A 17,014-nucleotide genomic window follows, 5' to 3' on the forward strand; every position below is an offset into this window, starting at 1 on the left:
AATCTTTAAAGAATGAAAGGACAATTTATCAGAAATATAAAATTACAACACTTATATGCTTCTAGCTATAGTGACTCAAGGTAAAACAAATGAGAATAAAAAAAAATCTGACTACCCACAGTAATAGTGACACATCTTAACATTCCGCTTTCAATAAAGGACAAATGAAAGAAGGTTTGTAATGATACAAATTTTAAGAATAGTAAGATCATCCATCAGACACACTGAGAACTGATTATACCAAATAATTACAGAACAGGCATTGTTTTCAACCATACTTAAAGGATTCACAAAACTTGACCACATATGAGAGATTATCAGTTAACTGAAATCCCTTGTAACAGAATCTTCCCTCCAGAGTGGTTTGCATCAGTTAAGGAGTTTATTTTTCTCTTGTTACATGAAGCTCAGAAATAAGCAACACAGAGTTGGTACAACCAAATAATACTGTATGTCCCTGTTGTATAATCAGTAGCTTCTGACTATGATCCTCTTGGTCTGTTTTCTAGGAGAGAAAATGAGATGAGACCACAGGGCAAATGGTGAAGCAAAAATGCCAGACGAGACACTCCCATTGCCATGGGCTTCTTTAGAGCCCACAAGCAGTCACCTTTGCCTGTTTCTCACTGAACAGAGCCAGGGGCTCATGGGCATTCACAGCGGCAAAGAAAGTTGAGACAGGAGTCCTTAAAAAATTGTCCACACTGCCAACTTGAACACAGTTGTAGTTTTGTTACTTTTAGGAAAGGGAAGGAGGAATGGATCGAAGATACTTGTATCTGAGACCACAAGCAAGTCTCCCAACAATTTTCTGTTTGAATAATGTCATACAGAATCTGTATCATGAAGACCATACATTTGTGTATAATGTAATTAAATTAGGAATCTATAAAAAATAACTAAAATATGTAGAGTCTGCACATTAAAAAATACATTTCTAAATAACCTATAGGTCCAAGACATCTTGATGATGATTGGACAACATTTAGTACTAAATTCATGGTAAAAATATTATTTATCAAAATTTTTGTGATGTAGATTAAGTGCCATATAACTTTTAATACTCATCGGTTAACAGACTTTCAGGATGAAACGTTCACTGATAAAAGACAATCACAGAATGGTAACATTCGTAAGATTGGTCCCAGGGTAGCATAAGTCAAGAATTGTGCCTGCAGGCTTTCTATATTAGTCACAACAGGGCTGCTCTCCAGTGTGAGTTCTAAAATGAAGAATGAGGTGTGAAGGCCTAGTTAAGGCTTTCTTCTAGTCATTTCATTCATACTTTCTGCCCAGTATGTATTCGTTTGTGCATTATAAGATTAGTGCTGGTGCTGAATGCCTTCCCACACTGAACACACTGATAGGGCTTCTCTCCTGTGTGAGTTCTCACATGTACTCTTAAGCAGGAAGAATTCCTAAAGGCCTTCCCACATTCTTTACACTCATAGGTTTTCTCTCCAGTGTGAGTTCTCTTGTGCACAATGAGGTAAGAACCTGTGCTGAAGGATTTTCCACACTGACTACACTCATAAGGTTTCTCTCCAGTGTGAGACCGTGTATGTTTCTTAAGGGATGACTGGTCAATGAAGGCTTTCCCACAGTCACTGCATTCATAGGGCTTCTCTCCAGTGTGGGTTCTCATATGCTTCTGAAGGGATGAAGGAACAGTGAAAGCCTTGCCACATTCCTTACAGTCATAGGGTTTCTCTCCAGTGTGAGTCCTTTTGTGCACATTAAGATGAGAGCTCTGGCTGAAGGATTTTCCACAGTGATTACACTCATAAGGTTTCTCTCCAGTGTGAGATCTCACATGCTTTTTAAGGGAAGACTGAAAAATGAAGGCTTTCCCACAGTCACTACATTCGTAAGGCTTCTCTCCGGCATGAGGTCTCACACATTTCTGAAGGGACAAGGGGCTGGCGAACACCTTCCCATGCTCATTATATTCTGAGCTTTCCTCCATGGTACACATTGTTTTGTGGACACTATGGGAAGCTCTTTCTCCATAATCACTGCAATCACAGAGTTCCTCTCCAGTAGGTATTTGCACATGTACTGAAAAGGAAGGATGTAAACTGAAGGACATAAGACACTGACTACACGTGTGAAATTTCTCTCCTGTGAGAGTCCTTAAGTGTTTCCTAAGGGATCCCTCTTGGTTGAAAGATTTGCCATGATCATTAAATTCAAAAGCTTTCTCTCCACTGTGAGTACTTACATGACTGCTAAGAGTTGAGGGATGGCCAAGGTCTTTCCCATATTCTTTATATTTGTAGCATTTCTCTCTCTCACAATATCTTGTACACGTAAAGCGATAGTTCTTTCTGAAGAATTTTCCACAATGATCAAATTCCAAGGGTTTCTTACCAGGTTGAGTTAGTGCCTGCAGAGCAAGGAGTAAGTGGTGACTAAAGGACCTTATCACTTTCTTTATACTCATGAGAATTCTTCGTGTGCATTCTGCCATACATAGGAAGTACATGATTACAACTGACATTTTTACTATTTTCGTGGTATGTATGTGATTTTTTTTTTTTCCTATTAGAGAGAGAGAGGGGCAGAGACAAAGGCAGAGGGAGAAGCAGGTTCCTTGCAGGGAGCCTGATGTAGGACTCGATCCGGGGACTCTAGGATCATGCCCTGGGCTGAAGGCAGACGCTAAACCACTGAGCCACCCAGCCGTCCCTGGAATCACATTTAAATAAATGTTTAGTTTTTGGTATTCTTTGTGGGGCAGAAAGCGTTGGGCTTGGTTTAGAGATTTCCCTAATTTTATGAGATTCAGGAAGACTCTCCTGAAACAGCTTCCTGGTGAGCAAATGCCACGCCTCACTGCCTCCCCTCATTTGGAAGCTGGTGCTTTAACTCAATGGCATTCACAGACTTCTACTGTAAAAAACCAGGAATTATTCCTACTGAATCTTACCGTTTTTATGCCATTGCAAGTTTTTTCCCCAGAAACATTCTGCATGGGAATTCCATCTTTTGATTTCAGTTGCATATTCCAGTCTGAAATTGAAAATTTTTATAACTATTGGGATAAAAAATAGAGATAACAGAAAAAAGGAGGTAGGCACCCTATGGATTTGTTTTCAGTAACACTAAATACAGAAGGGAAATGATGAAAGAGAAGATGTAACGTGTGATGAGAGGAACTGTTCTAGGAATGTGACTCTGGGAGAAGATGCCAATGATAGGAACAAGCAATGGAAATGGGAAAGGATTCTGAAGGTTTGAGATACTAGAGTGTATTACCTGGAAAGCAAAGTAGGGAGAATGGAACAAAAAGTATTCAAGGAAATATCAAATTGAAAGTGGAATTAAAACAGCCTTTTCTCTGAAACCACAGGAAAATGTGAATGAATGGCAAGATGGTGAAAGATGGAAAGCTCAAGTAATGGCCTCTTTATCCCAAAACCGACGCTCCCCAATGGATCATCCCTCACCATGGCTCCTCCATATAATGACTCCTTTCTGCCTGGGGCTCACCTGTACAGGCACTTTGGACAATTCCCCCCTCCTCTGGACCCAGTGCTTCCTGCTCCACCTCCGTGATCAGACTGTGTTTGCAGAGAGGATACCCTGCTCATGGAGAAAGATGTGTGAGGTGGAGGAACTGTGAAGGAGACAAGAAATCTGTCCACAAAACTGATTCCAATACTTTGATACTGAGGAAGATAGGCAAATACAACTTCAGGAATGACCCAAGAATTAGATCTTTTACAAGGTCCCCAAAACAGGTATCTACTTATCTGTTCACAGATATACCTATGTATGCCCTGTTCATAGAGAACTGACCCTTGAAATCCAAGCCCAACAGCAGATACATATGGCAAATTACCTAAATTTTGTAATAATAATGAAAAATGAAATCACTCCATTTTTTACAGGAAGCCATAAGACTGCTCTACAAGGACAGGCGCCATTCATTTTATGTTTTCCATGTATTATCATTCTTTTCACAAATCCTGGAACATGGTATGTCAGGAAGGACCATCTGCTGCATGAAGAAATGAGAAAATTAATGAGACCAATCTTACCCAGAGAGGCTAGGTTCCTAAAGTTCTCCAGCATCACATCTCTGTACAGGATTTTCTGAGCATGGTCCAGCAGTGCCCACTCCTCCTGAGAGAAGTCCACCACCACTTCCTCAAAGGTCACCGAATCCTGAAACATCACAAACATTCTGGCTCAGCCAAGGCCCATTTCCAACAATGTAGCAAAGGAATGGTAGGGGAGGCTGCCAGCAATGGGGAAGGAGACCAACACATAGATCTCATTATCTGACCCAAGGCTCAGTTCTTTCACTCTCCCTGCCTGGACCATCTCATCCAGACTCATGTTTTTAGTAGCTTGTCTAATACATGGTTTATCTGATCTTTCCACCACTAGGTTTCGAGGCCTCTTCCAGTCTTAGTCAAGACCAAGTATAGATTGACTGTACTACAGGATGAGAAAAATACTTGAAAAATGAATGGGTGATTTTCCTAGTGAAAAAAATCTCTTTTCCTTCATAGCATCCAGCAGAATATGGAACAAATACTTAACCTGGAGGAAGATCTGGAAAAAAAGAAATCAACAAATATTATAGTAATAGAAGCCTGTCTTAGGGATTCTTTGTCCCATTCTAAGAACCCCAAAGAACTGGGGAAGCCTGAGGCCAGCTCAGTTGAAGCTGTGGGTCATGGGCAAGAGATGTGTCCTTTGGGAACAGCAATGTTTTTTGGAATCAGAATAATTTCCTCAGTACCTGTGACCAGGTTGTCAGCAATCTGGCAGCCATTCTTCCTCTTGTATGTTTCCCGCCTTACCAGACAAGGTTCTGAGCAAGCAGACCTAGAGAAGAAAGAAGCCAGGAGAGTCCAGGCTTGACAAATATTCAACACTTACAACCTAGAAGCTTCTTCATACTAGCTTCAGACAGACCACACTCACACACATACACATGCACACATACATACCCACCATATAGTACACTGTTAGGATTTTATCTCCCTATCCAAGAACAGCTAGGAATTAGGAATATAAGATGCATTTATTTTTAGTTTTTGAACTTTTTTCTAGACGGAACTACTAAAAATGTCTACAATCAATAGGCATTGTGAAGAGCAATGAGCCACTCTCCTACCAATTTGCCTCTAAATGTCGGTAGTCTTTCCATAAAAGAAATGAGGACCCTTTTGAGAAATAGCTCAGTCCAGTGTAGAACATGAAATGTTCAAGCTGAGTCTGGAACATCTTATAACAGAAAGTAAGAGACCCAGCAAAGGCTAATGGGGTTGTGTCAAAAAGACAGGGAGAAATTTTTTTTAAAAGAGCTCCCCTATTAAGATGGAACAATTTGATAAATAATGGCTGCAGTCTGTTGAAATCATCAAATCTAAACAAAATCATGAATTCATAATGATATTTAAAAAAAAAAACCCTAATGGTCAGAATTGGAGGAGGCCAGGATATCAACTTCTAATTCTGAAAATTCTATAAGGAAAAAATCAAGCATATATCCCTATTGTGTGAGTTAAAGTTCTTTACAGAAGAAGCATACAAGCTTTACAAGAAGCTTCATTTATTATAAAGAAAATGCTAGAGTCAGAAAGTCACCATTTTGCAACCACTAGTAAATTAATGGATCATGGCAACAATTAACAGCTAATAAATTATTAGGTGAAAAATGAATGGAGATGTTTAAGAATAAGTGTTATGTTTTATTTTAAAGAAAATAAGGATGGTGTGAATATGATGAACTTCCACAGACTCTTCACCATTAAAATTGTCTTTCTCTCTCTCTTGCATTCCATCTGTTTCAGCAACAATGTTGAGAACAATCTATTCAAGGGAAAATAGATGTCATGACCCTTTCTCCTATATACTTCAAAGTAACACAGGAACTTGGACATTCTCTAACATAACCACAATGATCAAAATCAGGAATGTTTAACGTGGATTTAATATTATTATTATTATTATTATTAAACATATATTCCATATGCAGAATTTCAGTAACTGGTCCAATAATGTCCTTTATAGCAATCCCTTTGTAAATCTCTCACATGGGACCATGCCCTCTAACCATAGTTCTTTACTCTCCTTTAATCTGGACCTGTCCCTCAGCCCTTCTTCATCTTTCAAGATACAAAGAGTCCAGATCAGATGTTTCACAGACTCCACCCACCTCAATTTTGGCTTGCCTGATATTTTCTCATGATTAGATTCAGAAAGTTCGTTTTTGGATGAAGGACTGTACTGCAACAGTTCTCCCTTCCTTGTTTAAGCCCCAAACTCAGTTAAGTCATTGTGTCCTCACGAGGCCCTTTCCTTTTAGAGATACAACTCAAACTATGGGTGAAATAATGATGTCTGATACTTGTTTTTATGTACCCTAGGAAAACAAAACTCAGGAACAGTAAACAAGGAGAAGAACAGATGAATTAAGAATGGCAAAGCAGAGGTAATCACTGAAGCTGAATGATGGGTACAGGGAGATTTCATCATTGTTCTCTTGACTCCTGAGTATGTTTGAAAGTGCATAATTAAGAGTTTTAAAAAGAATAGAAAAAAAAAAAACAACCTTCCATACAGAAGGGGACAGCAAGGATGTGCACCTGTCTAGAACTTGGCATCAGATACGGTAGAAAAAGAAAACTTTAGGTTTCAGTCCAAATTCATATTATTTGTGTAGTGCAAGAAAACCTCGAGTAATTTCACTTAAAGAGGGTCCTAGGGCAGCCCCGGTGGCGCAGCGGTTTAGTGCCACCTGCAGCCCAGGATGTGATCCTGGAGATCCGGGATCAAGTCCCACGTCGGGTTCCCTGCATGGAGCCTGCTTATCCCTCTGCCTGTGTCTCTGCCTCTCTCTCTCTCTCTCTCTCTCTGTGTGTGTGTGTGTCTCAATAAATAAATAAAATCTTAAAAAAAAAGAGGGTCCTAAATGCACCTGCACCCTGATGTTTCTAGCAGCAATGTCCACAATAGCCAAACTGTGGAAGGAGCCTTGGTGTCCATGGAAAGATGAATGGATAAAGAAGATGTGGTCTATGTATACAATGGAATATTACTCAGCCATTAGAAACGACAAATACCCACCATTTGCTTCGATGTGGATGGAACTGGAGGGTATTATGCTGAGTGAAATAAGTCAATCAGAAGGACAAACATTATATGGTCTCATTCATTTGGGGAATATAAAAAATAGCGAAAGGGAATAAAGGGGAAAGGAGAAAATGTGAGTGGGAAATATCAGAGAGGGAGACAGAACATGAGAGACTCCTAACTTTGGGAAACGAACAAGGGGTGGTAGAAAGGGAGCTGGGCGTGGGGTGGGGGTGACTGGGTGACGGGCACTGAGGGGGGCACTTGATGGGATGAGCATTGGGTGTTATTCTATATGTTGGCAAATTGAACACCAATAAAAAATAAACTAGAAAATAAATAAATTAAATAAATAAATAAATAAATAAATAAATAAATAAATAAATAAAGAGGGTCCTAAATGGCATTGCCACACTAACTGCAATTAGTATCAACAAATGGTTCTATTTCGGGAAAAACTCAATTTCAAGCCAAGTCTCAAAGAATTCCCACATATAAAGTTTCAAGTAAATGGTGGGGGGGGGGGGCTGGCTGGCTCAGTTGGAAGAGCGTACGACTCTTGATCTTGGGGTTGTGAGTTTGAGTCCTATATTGGGTGTAGAGACTGCTTAAATAAATTTTTAAAATGTTCCAAGTAAATTGAGGAAGTCACAGTTTAAAAAATTATAAAATGCAAATATACAATGTGCCAGGAGTGAGAAGCAGCCAAAACAGGCAGCAATGGATAAAAGCAAAAACCACAACTTCAGATATTAGACTTTTTAGACAGAGAATACAAAAAACTACTTAACAGACTTAAGAGAAACTCAGATAAATATGAAATAAGACACTATAAGATGGTCAAGTAGTTTAAAAAAACGAACATGACTTTTGGAAATGAAAAATACATTCATTAAGTCAGACACTCAATGCAAAGTTCCAACCAGATTAGAACTTTGTTAGCACCATTTGATGAAGAACTAGCTACTGATTTCCTAGTATGAGTAAAGGACACTAACCTTTGGATTCTGAAAGCAAAATAAATCCCAAGCTGAATGAATAAAAAGAAACCCACATCTAGATTCATTGTAATTTTTTCTTCTTCAGTGTTTACTTTTCCCCCATAATCTTAAAAGCAGCTGGCGGGGGTGGGAATCATCTAAACAGGAAAAACAAGCTATGGCTCAGTTCCAACAGTAACAATGGATGTCAGACAAGAATGGGATAAAACCCTCGGTGTGCTGAGGAAAAAATAACTATCAACCTAAAATCCCAAACCTAGTTGAAGTATCTTTGTTAGTTTAAGAGTGAATTTATGAAATCAAGCCTCAATCTAGCCAAGTTTCTAGACTAGCAACTTTTAACAGGAAATAGAGATAAATGTGTTAAACACCAAGAAGCCGCAATCAGCCAAATATATAATACAGAACATTTTAAAGACAAATGACTTAGTCTCTCTAATAAGTCCATTTTTTGTTAATGGATTAATAAAAAAAGGAAAAAAAGAAAGGGAGGAGATGAATTCCTTCCACACAGCCATGCTGAGCTAGCACCCATGCCTGGAATCAGGCAGCAACCTCAGCTGCACCTGCCGCCCGCCACTGCCTCTGGACCACGGAACCCCGCAAAGTGAGCAAGCTTTGGGCTTTTCTCAAAATGTAGAAGCAGGATCCGAGCATTCAGCACACTGAGGAAATGTGCTTCCTGTGGAAGTGGTTGGAGAGCATGAGGGTTAAAATACCACCTGCTACTCATAAAACCAAATCAGAAGACAATATCAAGGAAGAAAAAACAGTAAGAAGGCGGAGGAAAACATAAAGACAGACGAACCATCAAGTGAGGAAAGTGATCTAGAAATGGACAATGAAGGTGTGATTGAACCAGATACTGATGCCCTTCAAGAAATGGGAGATGAAATGTAGAGATAACCACAGAAATGATGGATCAGGTAAATGATAAAAAAGTGGCTGCCATTGATGCCCCAAATGATGGTGAACTACAGAAAGCTACTGACTTGCTCACAGATGCCATCAAACTGAATCCTGGCTTGACCATTCTGTATGCCAAGAGAGCTAGTGTCTTCATCAAATTACAGAAGACAAATGCTGCCATTCGAGACTGTGACAGAGCTATTGAAATAAACCTTGATTCAACTCAGCCTTACAAGTGGCGAGGGAAAGCACAGAGACTTCTGGGCCATTGGGAAGAAGCAGTACACGATCTTGCCCTTGCTTGTAAACTGGATTATGAAGATGCTAGTGCAATGCTGAAAGAAGTTCAAACGAGGGCCCAGGAAATTGCTGAACATGGAAGTATGAGCAAAATCATGAAGAGTGAGAGATCAAAGAAAGAATAGAAAGGGTTAATAAGACCCCGGAAGAACATGAGAGAGCCCCGAGGGAGGAAGAAGCCAGAAGACAATCAGGAGCTCAGTATGGCTCTTTCCCAGGTGGCTTTCCTGGGGGAATGCCTATTAATTTTTCTGGAGGAATGCCTGGAAAGGTAGGGCGAGACGCCTGGAATGGCAGGAATCCCTGGGCTCAATGAAATTCTTACTGACCCAGAGGTTCTTACAGCCATGCAGAATCCAGAAGTTATGGTAGCCTTCCAGGATGTAGCACAGAACCCAGCAAATATGTCAAAATATCAGAGCAACCCAAAGGTTATAAATCTTATCAGTAAATTGTCAGCCAAATTTGGAGGTCAAGCATAATGCCCTTCTGACAAAGAAAAGCCCTTGCTGAAGGAAAAGCAACTTTGATCACCTAATGGAGGTCACATTAATACAAACCAGTATACCTCTGACCTTCTCATGAAGAAAGCTGAGGTGATGTGAAGAGAATCCCTATCCCTCTGCCCCACATGCAACTGAAACATTCTACAGTGGTTTGCCATTATAGTATTCATTTAGATAATGTTTTCCTGCTAGGAGTTACAAATTTTAAACATTTTTAAACCTCAAAAATATTTAAAAACATGAAAAGAGTGTGCTGGTCCCTAAAAAAAAGGGGGGGGGTAGGAGATGGAAACAGAAACTTAAGAGAGTAGGGCACTGGGTGGCTCAAGTCAGTTAAGCATCTACCTTCAGCTCAGGTCATGATTCCGGGTCCTGGGATCGAGCTCTGAGCCCCGTGTCAGGCTCCCTGCTCTGGGGGGAGCCTGCTTCTCCCTCTTTCTCTGCCCTTCCCTTGCTTGTGCTCATTCTCTCTAAAAAATAAAATCTTTTTTTTAAAAGGCAACACAGGACTGAATTCAAAAATAAAAATGATATACTAGGCAAATATTAACCAAAATGGTTTGATTTCACACCTTTTTTTTTTTTTTTTTAATGTAGGCTCCATGCCCAGAGCAGAGCCCAACAGGGGGTCTGATCTCACAACCTTTGAGATCAAGACCTGAGCTGAAATCAAGAGCTGGATGCTCAATCAACTGAGCCACCCAGGAACCCCTGATTTCACACATTTTAAAAACAAAAGGCATTATGAAAGGCAACTACATTAGGATACAAGGTTCAATTCACTAGGAAGATACAAAGATTCTGAAGTTGTACACACTCATAGTCTCATAAAAGCTAACAGAATTAAAGGAGAAATAGACAAATCACCATCAGTGTGAAAGATTTTAACACACTACTGTCAGTGATGCAGAGATCAGAGGGAAAAAAAATGAGGACATAAAGATTTGATTAGGGCAGCCCGGATGGCTCAGCGGTTTAGCGCCACCTCCAGTCCAGGACGTGATCCTGAAGACCCAGGATCGAGCCCAACGTCCGGCTCCTTGCACGGAGCCTGCTTCTCCCTCTGCCTGTGTCTCTGTGTCTCTCATGAATAAATAAAATCTTAAAAAAATAAAGATTTGAATAGTAAAATGAACAAGCTTCACCTAAAACACAAACACTACAATCAATAAATGGAGAATACACATTTTTTCAAACATGTGGAGTGTTTTTTGTTTTAGATTTATTTATTCATGAGAGACACAGAGACACAGGCAGAGGGAGAAGCAGACTCCATGCAGGGAGCCCGATGTGGGACTCAATCCCGGGACCCCGGGATCATACCCTGAGCCAAAGGCAGATGCTCAACTGCTGAGCCACCCAGGCATCCCCACATGTGGAGTGTTTACAAAAACTAGCTCTCTTCCTATATATACAGCTAGTCTTAAAGCTTTCAACTTTAGCATATATGCTGCCAAAGCGAGCAATGGTTTTAAAGCTTTCGATGGATTTATATACAGGTATGTTCCTTGACCAAAGTAAAATTCAGCCAAAAAAAAGAAAACTATTACGTTGAGCCATATGGCACTGCCATTTCAACAAGTAAAAAAGCGGTGCAAAGTTAGCAGGTTCATATGGTTCGATCTAATATTAAAAGCCATACATTTGGAGTTTAGTGAACATCTTTATGAATAACTCATGAATAAAATATATAATTATTCCAATTAAATTGGAAATTAGAAAATACACAGTACTATGATTATCAATCAATTCTAAGTAGCAAAATTTGTAAGCTGCAGCTTAAGTGGTGCTTAGGGAAAAAAGTAACCTTTGTATACTTACATTAGAAAAAAATGAAGTTAAAAATTAAGTTTCCAGTTTAAGAATTTAGAGGAAAAAAAAATCCCAAACTATGGGATCCCTGGGTGGCGCAGCGGTTTGGCGCCTGCCTTTGGCCCAGGGCGCGATCCTGGAGACCCGGGATCGAATCCCACGTCGGGCTCCCGGTGCATGGAGCCTGCTTCTCCCTCTGCCTGTGTCTCTGCCTCTCTCTCTCTCTCTCTCTCTCTCTGTGTGACTATCATAAATAAATAAAAATTAAAAAAAAAAAAACATTTAAAAAAAAAATCCCAAACTAAAAGAAAAAAAGTTGAAGGAAGAAAAGATAGAAAAAAAATGAACTAGAAAACAAAAAGTAGGGGGCCTGGGTGGCACAGTAGGTTAAGCAGACAATAACACTTAGTTTCAGCTCAGGTTGGGATCTTGGGGTCCTGGAATTGAGCCTCGGGTCAGGCTCTACATTGAGCACAGAGTCTGCTTGAGATTCTCTCTCTCTCCCCCTCTCCCCTCCCACTTGTGCACTGTCTCTAAAATAAATAATTAAATCTTAAAAACCAAAAAGTAGAAGTTAATCAAGCAAAAAAAAAATTTGGTCCTTTGAAATTAATAAAATAGGAAAAGATTATTCAAAAAAAAAAAGAAGGGCAAAGAGAAGGCTCAAAGAAAATTAAGAACCCCCCCACAAACAATTATAGATGCTACAGAGATTAAACACAAAAGATATTATGATCAACTTTATGCCAACCAACCTCAAAACTCACGGAAACATCAATTTCTTGAAAAATAAAACTCAGAAAAAAATGCCCTACAGAAATAAACTGAGTAATGCTAAGATTACAAAAAATGAACTTGGTGGTGATGGATGCACAACATTGTGAATGTGATTAATGCCACTAAATTGTATATTTAAAATGCTTATAATGGCAAATTTTATGTTTTTTAATATATGTATATAACACACATACACGTGTTACACGTTATACACACGTATGCATAACATATATACACATTTACGTGTATACAACACACATGCGCATATAATGTGTTATTGTTATATAAACGTATGACATATACACACATGTGTAGGACATATATACACATTCGTGTGTACACAGCATATATAAAATATATATGTATTTTCCCCTGTAAGTAGGCTCCCCTCAGAGCATGGAGCCTGAGATCAAGACCTGAACCAACATCGAGAGTCAGACACCCAAACAACTGAGCCACCAGGTGCCCCTTATGTTATGTATATTTCATCACAATAAAAAAAAAAAAGCTGAAAAAAACCTGAAATAATCTGGGCTGTTGCTGACCATCTCAGAGAGATTTCGGGCATCCCCAGCCCCAATAACTTACTGCCTGGATAGATATCTTAAACAAAATAAAATATAAAACAAAAGAAAAAAAACAAAATAAAGAGCTACGCACTTAAATTTCCTCACTAGGGATCCCTGGGTGGCTCAGCAGTTTAGCACGGCCTTCGGCCTGGGGCGTGATCCTGGAGACCCAGGATCCAGTCCCATGTTGGGCACCCTGCACGGAGCCTGCTTCTCCCTCTGCCTGTGTCTCTCATGAATGAATGAATGAATGAATGAATGAATGAATGAATAAATAAATAAATAAATAAATAAATTTCCTCACAAAGAAAATACCAGGCTTGGGTTGTATAAGTTGGTTCTGCCATTCAGAGAAAACTCCAACCTGACTCAAAAATTTCCGGTGATTAGACACACTTATGAAGACTGGCTATGTCACATGTTTGTATATTACTATATTAGTAGGGATAATAACTTTCTGAATCTGTAAAGTTATATACTTTATATAGAGTTATATACTTGGAAGGTTTTATTTATAAATTTAGCCATTATGTGAAACTCCACAAATGTGCAAGATTCACAATGTCATGCTTGCATTTTGATTATTCTATTACAACACCTTATACAATTACCACATAGGAGAAAGGAGGAGGAGGCAGACACCTCTTTTATAAGTTTTACATAATAGCTTGATTTATCAAAGGAATTACCTTGACTAAGAGTATAAAGGGAAGAAGAATGTTCTTTCTGCCTGGTATAATATTAACATCAAACATTACACAGCCATGATTAAAAAAAAAAGCTTATAAGCAAATCTCATTAATAAACACAGATGAGGGCAGCCCGGGTGGCTCAGCAGTTTAGCGCTGCCTTCGGCCCAGAATGTGACCCTGTAGTCCCGGGATCGAGTCCCACGTTGGGCTCCCTGCATGGAGCCTGCTTCTCCCTCTGCCTGTGTCTCTGCCTCTCTATCTCTGTGTCTCTCATGAATAAATAAAATCTTTAAAAAACAAAAACACAGATGCATGGGGCTCCTGGGCAGCTCAGTCAGTTAAGCCTGTGCCTTAGGCCCATGTCAGGACCCCAGCGTCCTGGGATGGAGCCCCACTACTTAGCAGATAGTCTGCTTCTCTCTCCCCTTGCTCTTGCGCTCTCTCTCAAATAAAATCTTAAAAAGAATAAACACAGATACAAATAACCTAAAGTCTAAACCAAACATATTAATAAGTGATGATAATACATCGGAACCAAGTTGTGCTTATCCCAGAGATGCTTACTAGAAAATCTAATATAATTCGTTTTATTCATAGATCAAAGGAGGAAATAGTGTGATCATCTCAATGACACAATAAAAATGTCTTGTAATAGTATTTCATAAAACTTAAAAATAATCCTAACCAACTCTATCAAAGACACAATTCAGGGGGCGCTTGGGTGGCTCAGTCAGTTTAGATCATAAGGTCATGGAAACACTCTCAAGCTCCACAGTCGAACAAGCCCCCTGGACCGGGTAGGTTGGCAACACCCAGAAATACTATACGTGACCCAACAAGTTCATCTCTGAAACTCAGCCCCGGTGCAGAAACGGGGAGAAACCGGGCCACGGTGGGGACCAGCTCCATCGTCCACAGGGCGCGAGGACGGATCCGCGTAACTCAGGCCGGGGGGCGGGGGAGTGGGAGCAAGATCTTTGTGAACTCGTTATCTCAAAATAATGCCGTTAACGCAGGAAATGAGACACAGAAAATGGCATTTCCTTGTGGGAAAACAAGTAAAAATATTTGGGGGAGAATTTCAGGGATGGGCTGAAGGCGTCACCGAGGCGCCCGACCGCATCTCCGCGCCCGCCTCCTCTCGGGGCCGAAGTCACGAGCGACCGCGGAGGGAAGGCGGTCGGGGCTCCGGGAGCAAGGGCAGGGACGGCCGGGCCCGGAGGCAGTGCCGTGGCCCTGGAGCAGCCACCGCCGAAACCCTGCCCTTGCCCTCTCCCTAACCTACACAGCCCTCTTCAGCCCGCGGGCCCAACCCGGGTCAGCGCGGGGCGAGGCGGCCGGCCAGGGGGAGAAGGCGCAGGCCTCGGCTTCGCAGCAGCCCGGCAGGGAGAACCCGCCCGGCGCGGCCGAGGAGGGTGCTGGTAAAAGTCAAGGCTTTCTATTCCCTCAGAGGAAGCGAGGGCTCCTGGCTGGCTCAGTCCGTAGGGAATGACACTTGACCTGAGGCGGTGAATTCAAGGCCCGACTTAGGTGTAGACTTGAAAACAAAACCGGGGCAACTGAAGAGTGGAGCAACTTGCTCCTGACCGCAGAGCTGTCTTTGACGCTATTCGATCTCCCCAAGGGGAAAAGGTAGCTCTCCAAGACTTGGAAAAAGGGACTGAGCAGGAAAAAGAAAGAAGGCTTAAACCTCACTTCTAAGCCACTATGGATTCACTTGTGAGGTCACTGCCCCTCCTATCTTCCTAACCTAAGTCCCCACGGAGGTCGTACTTGATTTAAAGAATTATATTCTGGTACTTAAAAAGCAAAAACGAAAAAACAAAAGGTTGGGTGTCAGAGGTTTAAGACTACCCACCAAGAAATAGTACTTCATAAGGGCCCTGAAGACTGACTTAGATCTGCCTAAATGGAGTCCATGAGTTCACTTTTAAGTGAAAATCCCAATCTGGTAGAGAAAGGAGTGGATTTTAGGTACTTTGAGGGTGTTGTGACTACTTTTAGACACTCCAAATTCAGGATTTAAAAAATCTCCAGAACCCCCTCTCTTTGTGACTCTTCCTGATACCTCGATGAATAAAACATCTGCCTAGACACAGATTTAAGAATTAAGAGAACCATATTATTATTATTTAATGGAGCTACTCAGAAGTGGAGATCTGTGATTAAAAGAAATCTCAATCCCTTCCTGGTGGGCTGTGCTGCTCAGGCAGACCAACTCCATAAAATACTGCCAGTAAACAGAAGGCCCTAGAACCATGTGTTTAAAGTGGAAAATTTTCCAGCACCTGGCTGGCTCAGATGGAGCATGCAGCTCTTAATCTCGGAGTTTTAATTTCCAGCCCCATGTTGGGTGTAGGGATTACTTAAAATGTGGAGGCCGAGAAAATTAAGGCCATTCCACCTCAAGTTTAGCATTAGCACAAGTACAGCCATCTTGGGCCCCTGTGAGTAAGACAGGGAATCCCATATCAGAAAGACAACAGAGCTCAAAATGCCCTCGGCAGAGAATCCCATATCAGATCTTAAGAAACTCCCCCACCCTGTCCCCCATATTGGAATGGAAAAAATTCCTCCACCCCTTCTGAAAACCCCCTAGACCAGCCCATAAAAAACCCAGCTGTAACCCACTTCAGGGTCCAAGCCCCTGCTCTGCTGTGTGGAGTATACTTGGACCCAAGCTCGAGCTTGTAAATAAACCCTCGTGTACTTCCATCAGTGTAGGTTCCTTGGTGGTTTCTCGGATTTGCAATCTTGGGCACAACAACAACAAAAAAAATTTAATGTAAATTCTTCAATTTACATTTCCCCAAAAAAAGATTTCAAGGAGGCATCTGTTCTTTACCACATAATGAGCACAGCCTTACAAGGTACTGCTAGGTGAACTGTGAGGGTGTTTACACACTTTTATTGACCAAGGAGTCTTTGCTTTTCTTGGGGCACAAAGCAGGACACTCTGAGACAGAAGTAAAACACCCACTACCCGTCCTGAGCTCCACTGTACACACACAGCCTTGGCCAATAACTGCCCCGGCCATCTTTGTTTTTGCGCTGTGCAAACCCAGAGCTTCCTGTTCCTAGAGGAAATGACACAGCTGCACAGGTTAGGCTGCTTATTCTTAGGAATATACCCTAGAAGAGTTCACTAGTGAAATTTGATTCCATCGTTTAACAGTTTTTTGGGGAAATGGGGGAAAAGAGAAATTCCAAAGTCAAATGGTCCAGAAATTCACAGTGGAATGTCTCTTCACAACTAGCTCTGCTCCCTGCTATTACAGTGAACAACCCTGGGCCCTTGCCTCAAAGCGCTTCTACTCAAAGGACTAACAAGGGCAGATCCTACCTCTCATGGTTGC

The 17,014-nt window shown here is 41.0% G+C and overlaps 2 protein-coding genes and 1 pseudogene across 2 annotated transcripts in view; 1 reads left to right on the plus strand and 2 right to left on the minus strand.

Annotated features, from left to right (window-relative positions):
• Positions 1-368: 368 nt before the first annotated feature.
• On the minus strand, positions 369-4,839 carry ZNF177 (zinc finger protein 177). Its single transcript, XM_055343575.1, has 5 exons — positions 4,754-4,839; positions 4,044-4,170; positions 3,493-3,585; positions 2,930-3,012; positions 369-2,386 (listed from the first exon to the last, which is right to left on the minus strand). Exons 1-5 carry the CDS (start codon positions 4,784-4,786, stop codon positions 1,280-1,282), a joined length of 1,443 nt encoding a protein of 480 aa, XP_055199550.1. The 5' UTR covers positions 4,787-4,839; the 3' UTR covers positions 369-1,279.
• LOC129521775 (zinc finger protein 559-like) overlaps positions 4,132-17,014 on the minus strand; it is a 34,714-nt gene continuing 21,831 nt past the window's right edge. The window contains 2 exon segments of the mRNA XM_055343576.1: positions 4,132-4,170; positions 4,754-4,839. Of these exon segments, the coding sequence (XP_055199551.1) occupies positions 4,768-4,839 (72 nt within the window). The 3' untranslated portion in view covers positions 4,132-4,170; positions 4,754-4,767.
• LOC129521595 (hsc70-interacting protein-like) lies at positions 6,438-9,850 on the plus strand (annotated as a pseudogene).

The sequence above is a fragment of the Nyctereutes procyonoides genome, unplaced genomic scaffold (genome assembly GCF_905146905.1).
Source record: "Nyctereutes procyonoides isolate TBG_1078 unplaced genomic scaffold, NYPRO_anot_genome, whole genome shotgun sequence".
In the NCBI taxonomy this organism is placed as follows: Eukaryota; Metazoa; Chordata; class Mammalia; order Carnivora; family Canidae; genus Nyctereutes; species Nyctereutes procyonoides.

What these genes read in the sequence shown, in the direction of transcription:
- ZNF177 (XM_055343575.1), bottom strand. Translation starts at nt 4,786, where the DNA reads ATGGCTGCCAGATTGCTGACAACCTGGTCACAG. An exon ending in TAGGAACCTAGCCTCTCTGG is followed by an intron (nt 3,586 to 4,043) that starts GTAAGATTGGTC and finishes CTCCATGAGCAG; the next exon opens with GGTATCCTCTCTGCAAACAC. An exon ending in CTTGCAATGGCATAAAAACG is followed by an intron (nt 2,387 to 2,929) that starts GTAAGATTCAGT and finishes CTTGCTCTGCAG; the next exon opens with GCACTAACTCAACCTGGTAA.